At 32.2% G+C, this 21,807-nt stretch overlaps 2 protein-coding genes across 2 annotated transcripts; both read left to right on the plus strand.

The window, feature by feature from the left end:
• The first annotated feature begins 3,072 nt into the window (after nt 1–3,072).
• LOC140810084 (uncharacterized) lies at nt 3,073–4,393 on the plus strand. The gene is made up of 3 exons (XM_073167891.1): nt 3,073–3,239; nt 3,545–3,623; nt 3,700–4,393. Exons 1-3 carry the CDS (start codon nt 3,219–3,221, stop codon nt 4,275–4,277), a joined length of 678 nt encoding a protein of 225 aa, XP_073023992.1. The 5' UTR covers nt 3,073–3,218; the 3' UTR covers nt 4,278–4,393.
• An 8,516-nt stretch (nt 4,394–12,909) lies between these two features.
• Nucleotides 12,910–16,026, plus strand: LOC140809086 (root phototropism protein 2-like). Its single transcript, XM_073166568.1, has 5 exons — nt 12,910–13,123; nt 13,238–13,307; nt 14,000–14,377; nt 14,536–15,261; nt 15,419–16,026. The coding sequence occupies exons 1-5, from the start codon at nt 13,062–13,064 to the stop codon at nt 15,896–15,898; spliced, it is 1,716 nt and encodes a 571-aa protein (XP_073022669.1). The 5' UTR covers nt 12,910–13,061; the 3' UTR covers nt 15,899–16,026.
• Nucleotides 16,027–21,807: the final 5,781 nt, after the last annotated feature.

Below are 21,807 nucleotides of genomic sequence, written 5' to 3' on the forward strand. Positions count from 1 at the left end.
CAAAAAAATTACTTTTAATTAATTAAAAGTCAAAAGTAATAATTTTATCCTTAAAATATTGCTTTCTGAATTCGAAATTTTGTTAGAAAGATTCGTAATAAAATATATATCATATTATTAGAGGGGCCATTTGTCATAACTGGTCAATGCCTAGGGTCAAGTCGATGCTATCTAAGAGGTTTTGTCTCCACATGATTTGAATGGACAAGATTCACACACATATGTAATTTTTAAAAAATTATTGAACCTTGTGTATGTGTGGCTAAATTTAGACCTTTGATTCTATCATATGAGTAGTATCTCTACAGATAAGATGAAATCAACCAATGCGTAACCATATGGCTATATCATTCGTTTTAGATCTTGAGTCATATTGATTTTTTCTTCTTCTTCTTTTTTTAAAAAAATAAATTATATTTCAGTTGACTAAAATGGATATAATATTTGGAAAAATAAAAAACTAATTTTCTTTTTTGTCAGTTGCAATATAATTTATTGTTCAACACTGTCAAATCATTATAAAAAAAGAAGCAGTTGACTATATATATATATATATATATATATATATATATATATATATATAAGGAGTTAAAATTTTCGTTACACTGCTGTTTTTGTGTGTGTGTATATATACACACACACACAAAAACAGCAGTGTAACGAAAATTTTAACTCCTTCGGAATAGTCTCTATGACATTATATGGGATTATCTACATTAAATAATGCCAAATAATAAAATTTGTTTTGTAAATAAGCATAATTTTGATTTTTCTACCCTAATTAGTTAAATTTAGCTATAGTTTAATAACTTTTTTTATTTTTCAAATTTTAGTTTTTTTAAACGTATTGCAGATGTAGTTATTTATTATCCATGTCTATCGTTATGTTAGCATTCGTTGAGAAATTATGAAAATTGCAAAAATGTAAAATTATTGCATTGAAACTTAATTTTACAAATTAGAGAGTTAAAATCAACATTAAAAATTAAACGGATCGATTTTGCAAATTTTTCGGATAAATAAATTAGAACGAGGACACTTCACAAAAAACACTAAAAAATTTCATATGGTAAAAACCCATAAAAATATAATCTCTCAAAATCTCATTCTGCGAAATTGTTGTACCAAAAGAACATATTTTCCCAAAATATAATTTTTTCTGAATTTTTATATATATAAAAATAATTACTGTGATTGAACGAGACAATTACTATTGATGCAATGCATTATCTTCTTTAATTTGTAGTGTCTGATCAATATTTTTAATCTGTCTCTGATCAATTTTAAATTGGGCGAAAGTTTTATTTATTACTATTTTATCTCAAACGAAAAATTAATGTGACCATTTTAAATGAGTATACAAATTTATATATCTTCATATTCAAATAAATGTACCACATGCATCGACGTCATAGTAGCTTGGATGGTAAGATACGACGGACACCTACTAATAGGTCAGTTGTTCAATTCCTCTTTGTCTATGTCTTCTTAGTTTGAGTTTATCACACAAAATTTGCTCAGTGTGTATTGTTTACCCGAACAACGTGATTTGCAGACTACTACATTTCTTCTTCGGGTTTTTCTATAACCCACAAAAAAGATAAAAAAATGTTCCAAAGTTTTTTTTTTTTTTTTTTTAAAGTAACACGTGCATGTCCTGAAGGGCATGAGCGTAACCTGCAGGATTATTAATTAGGAACGGCTAAAATAAATATAAATCATAAATTTTTTATTGAAATATTATTGGAAAAAAATAAGATACATAATATTACACGTACTGAACTTATTTGACCAGTATTTATTTTATTGTAGAACCAATAGAAAGTTACAAATTTATTTTTTTACTTTGTGATATATTCACATGCATCTTAAACCTTTTTATTAAACATTGTTTTTTGTGTATTTATAAGAAAAACTTTTGTTTGTTGAATCAAATGAAAAAGTTAATGATTAAAACATGAAAAATTAAGCATTTTTATTAAATAATATATATAAGTTAAAATAAAGGGGCTGGCCCAGGTCAACCCTTAAATGTATTTGTCGTGTTCAAGGATGTCCGAGTTGGTGAAATACGTGATTGTTTGACTAACCATCATAAGTTCGATTCTCCCTACTGATAATTTCTCGGGCGAACATATCGTACCTGATTTGCCCAGTACAGATTACCTGACTAGTTTGATTTGCAAGATACTGCATTAGTCCAATATTTTATTTAATATGCAACAGATGATAGCAATCGTGAGTTCAATTATACAACTTGCAAACCAGAATGGTAGTCATTTTTCTATGAAAGTACTAATATATAGTGCATGCACCGAAGATACTAAGGTGGAAAAAAATAAAATTGCAAAAACAAAAAAGACTGAAATTTTAAGCCACATGTGACAAAAATCTCAAAGAAACATTTATACAAGACTAAAACTAAAATTTTCTCAGTTTTTTACATTCTTTTTCCCCTGAAATTTCTCCTTCGCTATTATACGAGAGACATTATATCGTAGGAATATGAAAGAAAATAACTTTTATTATGACATCGCGAAGTTTTATGTTAATCTCAGTTTTATAATAAAAAACAGATGTTTATCATATAACTCAACCAGTATTAAACTTTCTTCTATCTATTCTTACAATTTCAATTATCGTATGGTGGCTTTACGACCCAGAGTATAAATTTGCTGTTGCCCCCATTATTTTTGATCGAGAGTGGGTCTCATTTGAGACCGTCTCACGGATTTTAATATGTGAGACGGGTCAATCCTACTCATATTCACAATAAAAAGTAATACTCTTAGCATAAAAAGTAATATTTTTTCATGGATGACCCAAATAAGAGATGTGTCTCACAAATACGATCTGTGAGACCATCTCACACAAGTTTTTACGGGACCCATCAATTTATTGACAATTGCTTGTTACAATCTCCTAGATACGGTAAAAATAAAAAATCAATATCGTTTTTCAACACGTAAAGTTTATAATCAAATCTGGTTACTTTCCATATTTAATTCATTGTTTACAAATTTAATTTCATATTCACAAGGAAATTGTTTAATGAAATATCCATACCGTAAATTGACCGACAACTCAAATCCACGAAACCCTAAACCGCTGGTGGGTGGCACTTCTTGCTCCATTAGGTTTTGGAGAAACAGATCCAAGTTGTCAGTGGTTTTTGAAACATACGCGGAACATAGTGAAGACTTGCTATCAAAATTCCAATGGAAAGCCCCAGTGATCCGGTAAGTGTTTTTATTCCACTAAATTTGTGTCGTGGTTTTCTTAGGGAAGCCAAAGCTCTTTCCCTTCAAGCGTGCATGGGATGAACTCTTGGTTAAAGCAGTATTATGCAAAACGTTCCCAAAAATTGAACCATACTAGATAATTTTGAACAGGTTCCATTGTAAAGATATTGACAGAGAGAGTCGAATTTATAAACATTTGGCCTTTTGTTCACCTCATGCACTAACTTGGATATATCATAAATGGGACTCCGTGAGGGCATTCGAGTCATATTCTGATTTGATTAAATCTTGTTGCTTCGCAGATTATTGTTCTGAAAGTGAACAGCATGTGTTGTAGAACGTGTAAGAAGGAACTGAAGAAAGAATTGTCAAAACTTGATGGTAAAGAGATTTTAGTTTCATCCCTTTTTTTTAATCAATTACTTGATCTTTATTCATAATAATTTTCCAAATGCAGGGGTTTGCTCAATCTCCTTAGATCTAGAAAACAATCATGTTTCGGTCAGAGGCAGAGTTGATTCCAATTTGTTGCTGAAAACCATTGAAAAAACAGGGAAATATGCGGAAATTCTTCATTTCAGTCGGAACTCCGCAAGCAGGAAATCAAATGCTTACGAAGAATTCAAACCCTGCCGAAACGATACTGGCAAATGTCCCCATGAGACCAAAAACCGCGCCCAACAGTACGGAAATCCTTGCAGCAACAACCACAGATTTGAAAAGGACGAAGAAGAGCATAAATGCGAAGCATACGTGCCTCAAGTGATCGACGAACGTATTTGCAGAGATTTTTGGTGCAAAGACCATAAACAAAGAGCCATTTTTCACAACAAAGTGCCTGCTAGTGCGAGTACAGGAATTTTCAGGGATCCATTCCACAACTCGCGTGCGCCGTTTCATTTCCCAGATGATCCATGGCAGCAGCGTGGCCGCCACCCTGGATACAGTCGGAGGCCGCTGCCACCTACTGCATACGGCTTCTGTTCGGGTGGGTATATGCCTAGCTCATCCGGGGTCTTTGATTATGATTTTTAACTGGTTTTATGTACGGTGCAACTTGCATGGAAACGTGGATTGATGATTAGTCACCATGTTGAGATTTTTAGTTATATATATTTCTTAGAACTCTGGAAAACAGTCACCCTTGTTGATTTGAGTACTGTTCGTAAATGTTTTTTGCTTCAAATTGCTTTAGGTCCATGTTTATTTTTATTTTTTTTAAAAAAACAATATTAATGTATTTCACTAACTTAGAAATTAAAAAATCAAATTTTGATGTATTATATGTCTATATTAAGCTTGTAGCGTATATGGACAAAAGTTGGATTTTTGTGCCAAAACACGTGTATTTTAAATGTATAGCACACGACAAGAAAGAACATAACATGTCTGGATAACAAAATTTATCAAAACGAAATCGTAGAAAGATATACCACATCAAATCAACTCCATGTTGTACTTAAGTCATTCATCCTATATTGGTGTGGGGAACAGATGTTTTACGAGACTTTATGCTGATTTAAAAATCGGAGTGAAATTCATCCGATATAATATATAATTCAATATTGAAATTAAAAATAGCAAGCATGAAAAATACATGCTTGAGTGTTTGCATTTTTTTGAACACAATTTAAATTTTAAATAAAATTGATGACAAGGGATGAGTCAGGATTCAAAAATATCAGAAACCGACTCCTGTCATGATTAGACACTAATAAGGATATCGGTTAAAATCGAACCGAACTTCCTAAATTTTAATTAACCGAATTTTTTTCCGACAAATTGAACGAACTTTACTATGAAAATCGAACAAACCAATTTGAAGAAATTGGGACGATAACCGAATCAACCGAACGTTTTAGATTTTTTTAAAAAATATGTTTTAATTAAAAAATGCTATATGAACATCTAATTAAATAAATTTAAATTGTATTTATTAGAAAATTATTTTTAACTCTACCTCTATTATCCAATAAATTATATTATAAAAATATTTATATCCTAATAAATATTATTAGTTTTAATAGTATATTAATTTTTTTTATAAAAGCTCGTTTGCTCGGTTAACAGAAGTTTTCTATTAAAACCAAAATCGAATCGAACTAACCGAATCGATTTTCATATTAATTCAGTTCGATCGATTATTATAGTTGAAACCAGTATTTTGTTCACATATTGACTGAATTATTGTTAGCCTTTATCTTGAATCCAAAACAAATTTTTAATTTATTTTGACGTCCTGAGAATCATTCATGTCAAATAGTCATAGCCAGTTCACATGATCTTTTAAAACTTTTAATATTTATATAAATTAAATAAAGATCTAATAAATAAATTAAACAAAGATTTAATAAAATATGTATTAATTGCATAAATATATTATCATATAGTGGTCTCATGTGAGACCGTCTCACGGATCTTAATCTGTGAGACGGATCAACCCTACCATATTCATAATAAAAAGTAATACATTTAGCATAAAAAGTAATACATTTTCATGGATGATCCAAATAAGATATCCATCTCACAAATACGACCCGTGAAACCGTCTCACATAAGTTTTTGTCATTATCATATATTAGCTCAATTTAATATATTTTTTGTGTTAATATAAAAATAGTCTAAAAACTATAATTGAAGCTTAAAACTTGTTGGAACATTTCATGTTCGTAATCTTGATTTTAATGTTAACAAAACTTGTTTTTATTTCTAATAAATTTACTTAAGTGCGCAGAAAGCTATCGAGCCAAAACTAAATTTATCGAGACGCAAACTGAAAGTGTCAACTGATTGCTCAAACTGAACCACTTCAACTGATTATCGAGCTGATAGGTAGTTCAACAGAAGATCTTCAGAAGCTCGGCCAGCTGATAAAGACCTCAACTGATGAAGAGCTCAGCTGACCAGTTCAACTGAAGCCGCGATATCATTTCAGCTGACGAACCAACTGATTTCACAAAACTAGTTCAACTGACCAGTTCAGAATTTCAATTTGGAATCGACCAATTTACAGAAAACGAAAAGCTTATCTAAGTGAAAACCAGCTGTGTGGCATTAAGGAAAGCTATTGTCAAGTCAAAGGAAAATATATAATGAACGTTACAGCAGAGTTTAAAGACGTTCCAAAATGACTGTCAGAAAGAACGAGTCGCAAATATCGAGGAACAGATTCAACTGCTATATATACAAGATCAAAACATCAACAAAACATATCAAGAAAAGAAATAGTAGTGTGAGAAAAAGAAAGGCACGCTCAATTCATATCACCTTACAAGAAGCGATTAGCCCAGAGTTGAGGAAACACTTTAAAGTGTTAATTATCAGCTTATATTAGAAACATTTTTCCCTCAGTTTATGAGAACACCTTCGTATCGGTTCTCACATACACGCACAAACCATCACTCACATATATACAGAAAAATAGCGTATTGATAAGTTGAGTGAGTATTGCACATAGACAATAAACTTATGTATGTAGTCTTTAACACATGGATGTTAAACAAGTGTTGGCTAAAAGGTGCTACCTTCAGTTTAGGCTAAGAGTTCAGTTAGACAGTAGCGTAAGTTCTAATTTGAATGGGTTTGTACAAGATATTGTATAATTCAAAGTCTTCTAGTGAAACTACCTGATGTGGTAGAAGATGTGACGTAGGATCAGTTGAAGTCTCCAAACATCCATAAACATATATTACGTATTTAACTATTTAATTATTGTTTTCAAACTGATTTGATCAGTTCGAGCTGTAATCGGTTCAGTTCTCACCAGTGTTTTTATAACCGGACCGTTAATCGAACCGGTCAAGCCTTAAAAACTGGTTCAACCAGTTCCATCGAACGGTCGAACCGGATCAATAAAATTAATATTTTATTTATTTTTATAATAAATAAAATAGTACAATATTGATTATTTATATTTTTATAGTTTTTACTTAATTTTTAAGATGAAAATTACAACAAATATCCAAATAAACATCATTTTTCAAATTCAAAAATCCAAATTCACAGACCTGTGCAGTTCCTAAAGACCGGCCGGTTTCCGATTTTTCCGGTTTAACCGGGTTTTAACCGGTTTTTTTTCGGTTAAACCTGTTTTCCGGGTTTTTACTTATCTCCGGACCGGTCTGGAGGCCGGTCCGCGGTTGAACCGGTCCGACCGGCCGGTCCGATTCGGTTTGGAGAACATTGGTTCTCACCATAACTGAACCGATACATACAATAACTGATCTCCATCACTTCAGTTATTCAGTTCACATAATGAAAAAAGCTTTCATATTAATCAGTTTTCTTAACGAATGATTATTCGAGTATTTTTCGCTTGGTCTAAAACCAAACTCGATCTAATTCATCGGTATATACATTCTTAGAACACGAGCTATTGAAGTTCGTGGAGAATATTGTGTTTAAAGCACCATCGCATGTGGCAAAACCGATCTTTCAAAACTAATTTTAAAATATAACTTGCATCATGTCTTTCAACCATTTGAGCGAAATATAGCAAATGTCATATTTGATTATAGATATTTATAGAAGATTATTTAAAAAAATTCCTCATAGTTAAACAAATTTCCCATTATAACTAAAAAATACTCAAAATAAGAGAGGACTAAAAAAAAATACTCAAAAAATAAAAATATTTTTTTAAAAAAAAAATTGCTAGTCCGAGGATGGCTTCGTCCCTGCTAAAGACATACGCTACAAAATCCCCAAAGAGATTACGGGTTTATTTATTTTTCACGTAACTCAAAGGAAAACGCTTGACTCGGGAGATATGTGAAGAATATATGATATAAGATTAAGGATGATGAATAATATATATAGATAATATAATTATTGATATCTCTAATTTTTAAGTACTCGATTCAAACATCAGATGAAACAAAGATATATGATCAATTAATGTATTTTCATTCACACTGAACGATATTATGTAAATATATACACGCACATAGATATACAAGGAAAAGTAAACACGGGGGGGGGGGGCAATCTTTGAATTTTATAAATAAAATTTATTTATTTTTCATCTGAAGGAGTTGTTCATGTTTGGGCCTTGGACTGGGCCTTGTCTTAGTTATTACATTGGATGGATCGAAGTATGACTTCTGCACAATATTCTGTCGACATTTCAATTATGACACCGACAACTACTACTTTCCCACTCGTTATCAATCATGCATTTCATCTGCCCAACTAATAAACTCAAACCTCGACCTATTTTTCACTTGTTATTCTACTAAAGTTGGTCGAGATTATCCGAAAACAACTTAGATTTTCTACTAATCTTGATCCGAATCCTGATTTCCAGCGAACTAATCGGTAATTATTGGATCTAATCTCAATACTTCTATGTAAACTCTATATTTCTTGCACCTAATATATCAAATTACTTGGCAAACTGAATTATAAATATGTAATGTTGAAAAAATAGTATCCAAAAGAGAATAAAATGGTAGGGCCCTGAAACAAACCAGACTTGACACCAACAATTAAGTAATATGACATGAATATGAATTTTAGTGAAATTATATCCACAAGATAATTTGAGGATGACCACTTGGGCAGAGGACCAAAGGGTCGTCGAATTTTAGCTCAAATATCACTTTCAACTCCAGCTCGAACTTGTCCTTAGTCTTAAATAGTTCACGATTCCTATGTTGCTGTCATCAAAACCCTATCCTTATTTGGGTACGTAATTGATGCAAAGTAATTATCATTATGTAGATATACATGAAAATGTTTCTGCATGGTGGCATGTGCATTAATATTTGATCTAGACATATTTCACCTTCACGTTCTTGATAAGTCATTATATATATATATATATATATATATATATATATATATATATATATATATCATGAAGTTTAACTTGAAGATTCCACCACCATCCTTTCCATCAAACTTAACCGATTTGAGTGTTTTTTTTTTTTTTTTTACCTAATCTCGGGTGCTTTAAAGTCTTTCAATGAAAGGGAAATCTCTGGTTTTATCCAATCATTTTGGGCTAAAAGGAATTCTTGTAGCTTTTCTCCAAACTATCTTCTTGCCTTGTGGATTACGCCTCTCCCAGTGAAGTATAGTGAATGGGATTATCCAATGTTCTAAAAAGTTAAGCTTGAATCTCGACATAAACGCCTTACTTTGGATAAAGCGGGAAAAAACGGTCAAACTATAGTTGACCGAATTATCTGACAATGATTTGACAAATATTTAGCAATTTTTAATGTAATCTATCTGTAAAAACAAATAAAGAATGTAATTTTGAGATTTTTATGTTTTTATAAATATGAGAATTAATGTGTAAGACTTAAATTTATCATATTTATGTATTATTTTATCAATTTATTGGTTTGAGATAATTACAATTATACTAAAGAAAAAATGCTTTTTTACGCTTAATTTCATGCTAATCTCACTTAAATTTGAAAATTTAGAGCTCGACATCTACGGCGTTACGCTTTTTAGAAACTTGTATTATCCAATCAAGTACTAATGATTTGTAATGTTTTTCGAGACTGCAGAAAAAATTATAATATTTTTTAAACCAAATATAAATATATAAAATAATATTTGATTATTGCATGGATCCATGACATTGCATCGTGAAATATAAATATATATTATCTCTGTCTTGGAAATTCAAGGAAGATAAGGGCGGTGCCCAAGTGGCAAGAAAGTTGGAGACGGTGGATGACGTGGGATGCGGACGACCAAGATTTTATGTGGTGGAGTAGTGAGGGAGTCTACACCACTTATTTTGAGTGGCTGAATCTGATCCCCTCCCCACATTAACTTCGGGTCAAAACCATTGCTCCCATCACAAAGCTTGTTTATTTTCCTCAATTGTTTTTCAAGACATTTCCTCGATTTTATCATTCTGTATCAAAACTTTATATATGATATGTTGTTTAGTCATCGTATTTATCAATGAGGTAGCATTCATATATTGGATTTATAATTTGGATATGTTTCGTCATATTCAATAGATGATAGATGTCTCATTAATGGATACGAAAATGAACACGATGTCTGTGCGTATGTGTTTGTCTGTGATCTAGATCACTTGAAGATCTAATTGTATTTTTTTCCGACATAACACGCATACAACACTCTCTTAGGATGAAAATACTTTGTACCAAATGATACAACGTACATAAAAGTCGGGAGACATCAAATATGACTCCCGGATTGTTCACGTTGATTATGAGGATGAAGACAGATGGGTTTTTGTATCTTTTTATTTGCAGTGGATTTTTCAATAAATCCAAAATTTGAGGTAGCTTTACGCAATTATGCAAATAATTTAAATTTTTTTGATGAAATAATTTTCATACAAAATAATGACATGAACGATGAGTATGATTATAACAAGTTTAAGTGGTTCAATTATGTTGATATTTCGATTATCCAATCAAAAAAATCAACTTATAATCTTTTTAAATGTTTTTTAATAACCTAGTCGATACTTTTTCGTTCGTGGATGTGATAAGTAAATAATATAATAAGAAAATAAAAAATAAGTATAACTAATAAAGTGTGATAAATTATATGATGTTTAAACAATTATATTAAAAATTATTGTTGGTGGTAACAATACACTCAAATCTTTTAAATTATACGTCGAGTATTTCAAATTCTCTTTTTGTATAACGTCAATCATTTTCAGATTGTCCTTTATATTTAATGTACATTAAATTTACTTAGTGGTCATCCGCAGCTAAACGAATTGATGATAGATTGCTTTACTGGTTGTCTGGATAATTTTATAATATAAACTTTTTTAGAAAAATAAAGTAATTTTTTTAAAACAAAAATATACGTAAAATCGCTTCTCCACCTGGTGGGCAGTTGGTTCTGCGTTCAACTCTCACCCACTATGATACAAAGTCGAAATTTATTTAATTATTATTTATATCATATGGTACCAATTTATTGAGGGAACCTACAAAAAAAAAAAAAAAATTGAAATATACATTCCAATTATTTTCATTTATTCATTATTGTTTGTTTCTTGTAAGTAATCGATTAGTTCATAAAAAAACTAAATTAATCCTCGAAACTCTCATACGGGCAGTGGAGACCACATGCTCATGTAAACCCGGGTGACTCAATTTTTTTTTAAATTTATGTGTAAATTTTGTATAATTTTGGAATAATATGATATTATACCGGGTAGATCAATTTAAAATAGTAAAAGATTCTAGAGTATAAAATTATAGCCCGAGCATAGCCATATTTCTGAATCCGTCAATGCACATGGGAATCGAAGAAAAACTTAAATAAAAACACATTTCAATGGGTCGAATTGATACTTATGACATCGTCGATAAACTTTCATAATTAATCTTTGAAGGGAAATTTTAGATGAATTTTCTTGTCCCCGATCAAGTTGGTCATACTCTTTCACTTTCATATATCTAATATTAATGAATTTAATCCACATAAATAAATAAATTTAACATTATTATATTGATAATTAAATAAAAATAAGTTAGAAGCTATAAACAATATATTTTTTTTGTCATTGAATATAATTTTAAAATAAAAATATAAAAATTTAGTTTCATATTATATTTTCCTCGTCATCTATTTTATTGACTGCAAACAGAATACAATTGATGTGCGTAGACGTGATTTACCTTGGAACAGAGGACGTCATTTACCTTGAAGTTTATGCAAAGACTTTGGAAGATAAAAAAACTCTTATGAAATCGTTTTACGTGTCAATTTCATGATACATATTTTTTATCGATTCAATACGACTCATAAAAATATATTGCTTTTATGTCAGAAGTAATGAGACAGTCGCACGAATCTTTATTTATGTGACGGGTCAACCCTAAAGATATTCACAATAAAAAATAATACTCTTAGCATAAAAAGTAATAATTTTCATTAATGACACAAATAAGAAATCTATCTCACAAAATACGACTCGTCAGACTGTCTCACACTTATATTATTCAAAAAAAGTTTTTCAAATAGTGGGCTTATCTTATTTGCTCGATTTTTTTTTATTTGAACAAGGATTTTGATTCTCTTCAACGAGAAGAAGAAATTTTTCGGCAAATTTGATAGATGATTGTTTGGACGATTGACGGAAATTTCAATTAAAAAATTCTTCACTCAAATATGCAAATTTAACAAATGTACGTTGATTGGATGGATACTACACTGCATGGCTATACGAAAATATGTCAAATTCACACCATATTGCAAAATAATAAAGCTATCAAATATATAAATCGAAATTTTAATATGATGATACGCAGAAAAAAAAACTCTACTTTAAAAATGCTTATATTTATAGAAAATATTTAAATCAAAATAAATTTTTTATTACATAATTGCGTGGAATTAATAATGTGAGGACATGGCATGCAACGAAATAGATGTTTGCAAAACTCGAAATCTGAAAATCCATCTAAATAAATAATTGGAAGATTATAAAATTTAAAATAAACTTTTTTGGAATAAAAGAAAACAAAGTTTATTGTGAAAAAACATCAAAAATAAAGTTTATTAAAATCACGGAAAATAATTGAAAAAACACATCACAGAGGGCGAGCGAGGGTAGAACAGTGATTGGAATCTTTATCACTCGAAAACTACGTAAAAAGTTACGGATTCAAGCCTGTATATATTCACCAGCAAGGCCGCTACAATTATCAAAAGCTGTCCCCAAAGAAGCCAAAAAGCTTTATATATAAATGGCCAAATTGGTGTGTGATTGGAAAACGATACTTGAAGATAAAATTAAATTCTTTATATAAACCAGTAAGCTCTTTTCATCATCCGAAATTCTTGAATTTCCCTCACATGGCTACTCCCATCAAAAGCAATAATAGAGTTTCGCTTGCTATGGAGAGAACTGGGCAGTGGTAATTATACATACAAAGATTCCTTATTCGAAACTTTTAGGATTCTTTTGTGTAGTGTGTTCTTTTGGGTACTTTTGCTGTTGTTCTTATTTTTCTTTTCTATTCTGAATAAAGGGTGTTATCTCAAGAAATCCCTACAGATGTTGTTGTTGAGGTTGGGGAAGCCAAACTTTCTCTTCACAAGGTACGAAAATTTCGTTATTTTTTACAAGTTTTTTTGTCATTTTATGATCTGTAATGGCTTCTGTTTCTTGGAAACTTTGTTTGTGTGAAAAATCTTCGATCTCGTAGTTTAATATACAAGTTAAAGTTTTACTTCTTTTAGTGTATGATATCGCATAAAAAGTTAAGCGACGGATTTATTTGTATTTGCAATATCAATATGTTAGCTGAAGTGGTAGCTTTATGGAATCATTCAACGATCTTGAGACAACCCAGATTTTGTAATGAAATGGAAACTATCAGTTTCAGATCTTTAAGTCACTTTTCAAGAACAAGACTTTCTATGGATATTCTAGGCCGGATATCCATTCAAGATGAAAGTTTTGACAACGGTATCGAGTTCTTTTAAAATATGAAACAACTGTTCATCCCAACTCATACGAGCTCGATAGCGAAAATGGCTTTCTATTGTAAGTATGTTAGAGCAGATCAGGTCACGGGTTTATAATATGCATATGATATTCTATCAAGTTCGCTTGGAGATCATATATATGAATCTCTACGAATGTGATCCCATTAATGTATCAATAATTTTGTTTTGAGTAGTGTATAAATCTACTTCTGAGCCTATGCTTGGAAAAAAATGGTTTTTAACAAAATCTGGCTTCCAAATGTGACCATCATGAAATTAATATAGTTCTTCGGCTGTGGCAGTTCATGCTTGTAGCTAAGAGCAATCACATAAGGAAGATGATTATCGAATCTAAAGAAGCAGATCTAACAAGAATAAACCTCTCTGACATACCGGGGGGACCTGAAATATTCGAGAAAACAGCGAAATTTTGCTACGGTGTGAACTTTGAGATCACCGTGCACAACGTGGCAGCCTTGCGATGTGCAGCTGAATATCTTCAAATGACGGATAAGTATTGTGACGGTAATCTTGCTGGCCGGACTGAGGATTTCTTGTCCCAAGTTGCGCTAACGAGCTTGTCTGGTGCTCTTGTGGTGTTAAAATCCTGTCAAAATCTTCTACCCATGGCTGAGGACCTCAAAATTGTTCAAAGATGTGTTGAAATCGCCAGTGCCAAGGTATTTTATAGACAATTATGAGTGTTACAAATGTGATTTTATGACATGTATTATCAATAATAGGAGGTTGCTTGATCTGCTCGTGGAAAGTTTGTTTGTAAAGTTATTAGATCCGGTATGCTAGTTGACTAAAATGTGGTCTGATTTTTGTTTTATAGGCTTGCGTTGAGGCAAATTTTCCTAGCCGTTCTCCCCCAAACTGGTGGACCGAGGAGCTGACAATTCTAGACATAAGCTTCTTTCAAAAGATCATAGCATCAATGAAGTCTAGAGGAGCGAAGGGACTTACTTTAGCCAGTGCTATAATCACGTATGCTGAGAGATCACTCAGCGATCTTGTTCGCGACCACTCTGGCAATGGTGTGAAATCATCCGATCCTGGAGACTCTGATACTAAAACCCGCCAACGAGAACTCCTTGAATCTATAGTCGCCATCTTGCCCTCGGATAAATCTGCATTCCCCTTAAATTTCTTGTGCTGTCTCTTGAGAACTGCCATTTTCTTGAAAGCTGCTAATAGCTGCAAAAACGAGCTAGAAAAGAGGATATCGGCTATCTTAGAGCACGTGACGGTGGATGATCTTTTAATCGTGTCATTTACATATGATGGCGAGAGGCTTTTCGATCTTGAGAGCGTGAGGAAGATCATATCAGGATTCGTGGAGAAAGAGAAGAGTGTTGCGGTTTTTAATGCTGGCGATCTTCGAGAAGTTTGTTCAACAGCTATGCAGAGAGTTGCCAAGACTGTTGATGCTTATCTTGGGGAGATTGCTACGTATGGTGAACTGAGCATTTCCAAATTTAACGCGATAGCGAATTTAGTGCCTAAGTCAGCAAGAAAGGTGGATGATGATCTTTACCGGGCTGTTGATATTTACTTGAAGGTCGGTACAATTTGATGCTTAGATTGGCTTGTCCAACATTTTGAAAAACTCAAGGGTTTTATCCTATATTTTTTTCAGTGTAATTAACTAGTAGCATAATCCTAGGTAAGGATTTATCCATCTGCTCTTTGTTGATTGTTGCTAGTGGTGATTTTAGGCTCATCCAAATCTAGATGAAATCGAGCGCGAAAAAGTTTGCAGTGTGATGGATCCACTCAGACTATCCTATGAAGCGCGAGTCCACGCATCACAAAACAAACGCTTGCCCGTCCAGATAGTACTACATGCACTCTACTATGATCAACTCAAGTTAAGAAGTGGTGCAGATGATCATAAGATGCCTGATGCAGCAACCACGCGAAATCAAATACAAGCAGATGTATCACTTGCCAAAGAGAACGAAGCATTGAGAACCGAGTTGCTCAAGATGAAAATGTACATCGCGGATATGCAAAAACCATCTACAGGGACGACGTCATCTAAAGTGAGTGCCAAGAAGCCTACATTTTTCTCATCCGTGTCGAAGACGCTTGGAAAGTTGATCTCATTCAAGAATGGATCAAAGGATACTTTGAACATAGAAGATGGAACAGTTGATTTCACCAAGCCTAGAAGGAGGAGGTTCTCTATTTCTTAGGTCTGGGAATGCTACGGATTGTTGTGCTTGCGTGTTGAAATTATAATTTGAAGTGTTTGTTTGCTTATGTGCATGAGACATCAATGTAAAAACTATCTGTTCTTATCAAACTGGCCTTCCTTCTGGAATGTGGATCACCTCTTTTTATTCTTAAAATCTTTATATATTTTCTCTCTTTTCTTCATTTGGTGAATAAAATTTCATTTGAGAAAAGAGTGCCATGCATGCTTAAATTCTTGATCACATTATATGATAACGATCAGAAATCAAGAACTACTTGTAAACCAAAATATATGGAAGATACAGAAGGTATACTAAACCAGTGAGTTAGTATTGTGAACAAAATAGAAATAAAGCAAACCGAGGCTGTATGAAATACAGTGTTCTTAAAACAGATTCGTCCCCTCCGGAATGTGCTTCGAGGATGAACTTAGACGTCTGTTTCTCAGGATACAACGGAACAACCAGCAGTACCCTAGCACGAGGTACCACTACGGCGAACTGAAATGTATCTGAACTTTATCAAGAGGACAGAGTAACGACAGAGGAACAGCAGCCGTTGGAAGAAGCAGCAGCAGCCGAGAAAACGAAGCAGAGCAAAGTTTCGAAAAATATCAGAATGTAGGAGAATGTGTTGGGTCTAATTTTTGAAGGACTATGTTGCCTCTACATATAGGCACAATCCGCCTCCATATGAACAGCCACTGTTGGTCATCCGAAAGGCCAAAGGTCAGCTGATCAACCGAAAGGCCAAGCCTGGAGCACCAACAGTTACGCAGGTCATATGAAGAGTCGGGTATACGGAAGGTCATTCATAACTGAAATTTCGAAAAAAAATATAGCAAAAGCCAGGTGAACCATGGTGGGAAATTTTGCCTTGATCGGTCCGATATTCGATGCACCCAGGTCGCGCTCGTACGCTTGCACACAAGTCGAGCCTTTTTCCACTGCAAATCGGGACCATGATTTGCACCCCCTGCGCCTGTGTGCGCGAGAAAGAGCCTCTTGATCAATCATTGTTACACCTCCATAAAGTGTAAAACAATATAAGCTCACCAATGCCATATTCTTTTTCCTATGTGGATCACTTCCCACTTACCATCCACAAACTTGTCCAATTTCTCATTCAAATGGACCAAGCCCAATAAACATAAGTCCAACAATCCCCCACATGAATGAAAATTGAAAGATATTCAACGATTTTCGTGATAAAGTTCAACAGTAGAATCTTGCATAGGATAGGTAGGTATTACCCTTTAAACCTTCCCTTGTGAAAGCATAATAATTCACTGGTTGACAGTAGACATGATGTCTTTGAACTACAGCCGTTTGTGTGACTTAAGATATACTTCACACAAAACTCTTCCTAATACTATTCAGTTCTTATGATTGTGTTCGTTTTGGCCATGAACACGCTCCTGATTTTGCAAGAGGGTCTAGAATTGAGCCCTGCAATTAGGGGTGAGCAAGATTTCGGTTAAACCGAATTAACCGACCGAACCGAGCCAATTCGGAAATTCGGTTCGGTTATTTTGGAAATTCGATTTTCAAATTAAAACAATTCGGTTATATCGGTTAATTCGGTTCGGTTACGGTTTTCAAAATTTTTAAATCGGTTAACCGAATTAACCGATATAATAAATATTATTATTTAATAATTTTATTTATTTATCAATTTTTATAAATATTTTAATTTTTAATTTTAAAATCGATATAATATGTATTAATTGTGTTCAAATAAAACTTATACATTTGTGATGTGTGTAATTTTATGTTTTTATGCATTTTTGTAAACTGTAGTGTTAAAAAAAAATTTACATATATAATTAAAGTTAAATCACAATTTTTTTAAAAATTAATCGGTTAATTCGATCACCGAATGAATTAGCCGATTTTAAATCGCTTCGGTTTTCATCGGTTATGAAAATTAATTCGGTCGGTTCGGTAATGGCTAAATATTTCGGTTCGATTCGGTTATGGCTAATTCGGTTCAGTCGGTAACCGAATGCACCGAATGCTCACCCCTACCTGCAATTCCTTCGAAGCGGCCCCACTTCTCTCTCATATAGGTGATTCTATATTGCTTCTCATCACAATCATTAAAAGCCGTAAGCTTATCCTCAACATTCACTGTTTCATAGTAGGAATGGACTAGGGATAACCCCCACAGTGATTTTCTAAATTAATGCGATTAGGTTTTCCCATTGAACCTAGTTCTTGGGGATCTCCAGTCAGCTTATGTTGGGTTTTCCTTCACTCCAATTTATTCTATAGGCTTGAGCCTCATTCCCTTTGACATTTTCGCAACTAACTTTCTGTTTAACCCTTTGGTTAGCGGATCCGCTATATTATTCTTTGACTTTACATAGTCAATAGAGATAATTCCGGTTGAGAGTAGTTGTCTAATGGTATTATGTCTACGACGTATATGCCTAGACTTACCATTATACATATATTTTGGTTAACACTACTGAACCTAAGAGACTCGAGTGAGTGCAAACTCCTAGAAATCAAAGAAAAACTAGGGGAGATTCAAGGAAAAGAGAGCCGAAGGATTAAAGGAAGCATCTAATTATGTACAATATTTATAGATATTGTGTTTTCAATGTTAGAAATGCTATTAAAATGTAAGACAAGACTAATATTGAGTTTTATGTATAGTTTTATATAAATTTTAAACTTTGTTCGAAAAATGAAAACATCTAGACATGAGCTTTTCGTTTCATGTTACGTTTGATTTCAACGATGGATTCAATGCTACGTCGGTTGTATTTGTGAAAAAATCTCGTAAACTTGTAGATCCACACCCATAAAAGATAGATAGCCTACAACATGAAATTCATTTGATTAAGCTTAATCCATCCATCAATTTGGTTTACCCTCATCAAAAGTGAAATTAAGCGATTTGATAAATGACTACAATAGTCTTGGTATGTGGAATCACTAGGCAGTTGTTAAATATTGGGCCACTGTGGGCCTGAACATTTGGGCCGATATTTTTTAAAAAAACTGGGGTGATCACATGTATGAACAGTGTTGTTTGGGTTTAGAAATATGATACTTATTATTCTTAGGTTGTAGCCCATTTACAGCTTTGCATCACGTTTTGTCACAAAAAGAATAGAGAAAACAAACAAGCAGAAATTAACGTTGTCTGTTTAAATCAATAATTTGTTTTCTTATTAATGTCTATGGGACAAAAAAATAAATTACTCCAATTGGACTAAAATTTGATTTTTATAAATTAACAAAAAAAAATAATGAAATTCAAATCAAATACATATGAATTCAAAAAATAGAAAATAGATCGTTCTTTGTTGGCCTCAAAATAATGCATAAATTAAATATCCGCAAGTATGTCAAAATATATATGTTAAGCTCGTCCGAGAGGATGCTATGTTTATGAGTTTTAAAAATAAAAAAATAAAAAATCTTGCTCCCAAACCATAAGACATCAAAATCATACCCGAAAAATGAAAATGATTGTTATAGTAGGGTTAGTTCAACCCATTCCACGATCCGGGAAGTGAGACTGTACCCTCGTATAATGCCCTGAGAGTACATCTAACGGTTGATATTTATCAATACTTGTTGGTCCAAACTTTTTATGTAAGGTTCAAAAATACATCTAAGAGTTGATATTTATCAATATACGTGAGATTCAAACATTTTTATGTATACTTCACGCATAATATAATTGTTTACCTTCATATTCACTTTAGAGTAATATATGAGGTTAGGGTGAAATTTTCCCCATGATCCATGCATGCATTTTGTATTCCCATGAAATAGCACAATACAAGGAAAAATGTCTTTTTATAAATTAAAAAATTGAACAAAAAGGGGTCCATAAATGTCCCAATCCATCCCCAATGGGACAAGCTTACCTAATTTTATAGAGTATAAGTGTAACATTCTGTTTTTTTAGATGTGTTTGATGGATTAATTTCATTAAAATGCATTTGCTTATATGGAATTTATGTAAATACAATAAATTATACTTTAATTATTCGTGTTTTTTCAGTCAACGAAATCATGTTTTTCTTTCAATGACGTGAGAATCCACGACCAAAGCCATTCGTTGCATACTGAGTAAATCTTTAGACTAACACATTTTTCTTTTTGTCAATAAACAACGCCCGCCAGAGTAAATCAAGTCTTTATCATATTATAACACAATTTTATAAGAATTCAGGCAGATGGGCATTGAAATATAAAATGCAAAAAGGAAAATGTTGAAATAGTCGAAATGTAGCAAGTAGTCAGAGATCAAAGAATGGGGCCTTGAAAGATTCTGCTGACCATGTAATTACAAGAATTTATTAAATATGTTATAACAACATTAATTAATTCTATGAATTATTGCCACAGATCCAGGATTTTATTACTATTAATTATGAATTGGCCTGCCGGAAGTCAATCAATAATGGGGTAAACCGTATTTAAATTTAAATTTTAACAAATTTTGTATATATAATTGTGCAAAACCTTTTTTTTTTTACTATTGCTATGCAAATATTCACAATAAACACATACTTAAACTTGAGGAGATACATTGTCAATGATCAAGTTTGTTACGTCACAAACATGATACACGAAATATGATGACCATAACCAATATATAGATAATTTTTGCAATTTTCTTCTGATATTTCTGCTTTAACCCTCATACAAACAGAAATTACATTTGTCTTTATATATTAAATGTCAACAATCTATAATTTATATTAAATCTCATTAACCAAAACTTTAATTGATCCTTTAAATTTTGGACTTAACCTTATTAGACAACTCACGATACATAATTATGCGCGTATAAACAAACTAACATAAAATTGATGTAACAAATGTAACTTAAATATTAGTTAACCAAGCAAGGGGGCATTTGGTAGGGCCTTTGTGAATTATGCATGTATTTGTGTCCCTTTTCTTCTTCCAAAAATTGAGTCAAGAATAGAACAAAATATCCCTCAGATTATTCAAACTCAATATGATTGAAGCCAACAAGATTGTGACAAAATGTCGGTAAACTAATTTCTAACTTTTCCTTTGACAGCTAACAAAAATGTTCTCTCATGATTTTTCTTCTTTTGTGGCGTGGTCTCTGCTGCCAACATAATACATTTTTTTATTTCATTTATTTTAATTTTTTAGTTTTTCGTTAATTTTGAAATTTTTGGTTTGAATTGACATCACGAACATTAAACAGAAGAAAAACATTAATTTCAGACATTTTTATTTAAAAATATATATAAGAATCAGTTGAATCGAATATTCCATGTCTCAATAATAGAGCATGCATGTATTATAATATTTAAATAGTCCTTCACGTTTCTTTTTATTGCGTAAAATAAATTTGGTATCACATACTGAATTTTGATATTTTTTTAAATGCCAAAAGAAAATGTAACTTTCAAATATGTACGTATGCATACATATATGTTGAGAAAATATTTCGAATATAAATAATTTGTGAATGAACTCCCAGGTACGTTTACAACGTTTTATTTTAAGAAATGTTTTATCACTCACTTTAGTAACAAAGATATGAAAAAATCTCTGTCATGATACAATTGAGATATTCTGTATTTGTAGGTGACTAAATAAAATCAAAATGAAAAAAACAATACAATTTATTAATCTAATGATGTCATATATATAGAAACGAAATTCGATTCAGAAAAAACTCGATTCTTCATCAAACATTGCATTATTTCATGAAAATCAATCATGAAAAAAGTGTTGTTTCCAAATAGTTGTCTTAATCATTGCAAATGATTGCGTGTTTTCTGAAGAGTTTTTGGGGACAACCCACGAGGTGGCTCTACCGCCTCGACCCTCGCGATCTGATCAGACATGTCGATCTCTGTAATTTCCGCAGCGGTAAACATTATTCGTTATCAACAAAC

Source organism: Primulina eburnea, chromosome 13, assembly GCF_022965805.1.
Source record: "Primulina eburnea isolate SZY01 chromosome 13, ASM2296580v1, whole genome shotgun sequence".
Taxonomy (NCBI): domain Eukaryota; kingdom Viridiplantae; phylum Streptophyta; class Magnoliopsida; order Lamiales; family Gesneriaceae; genus Primulina; species Primulina eburnea.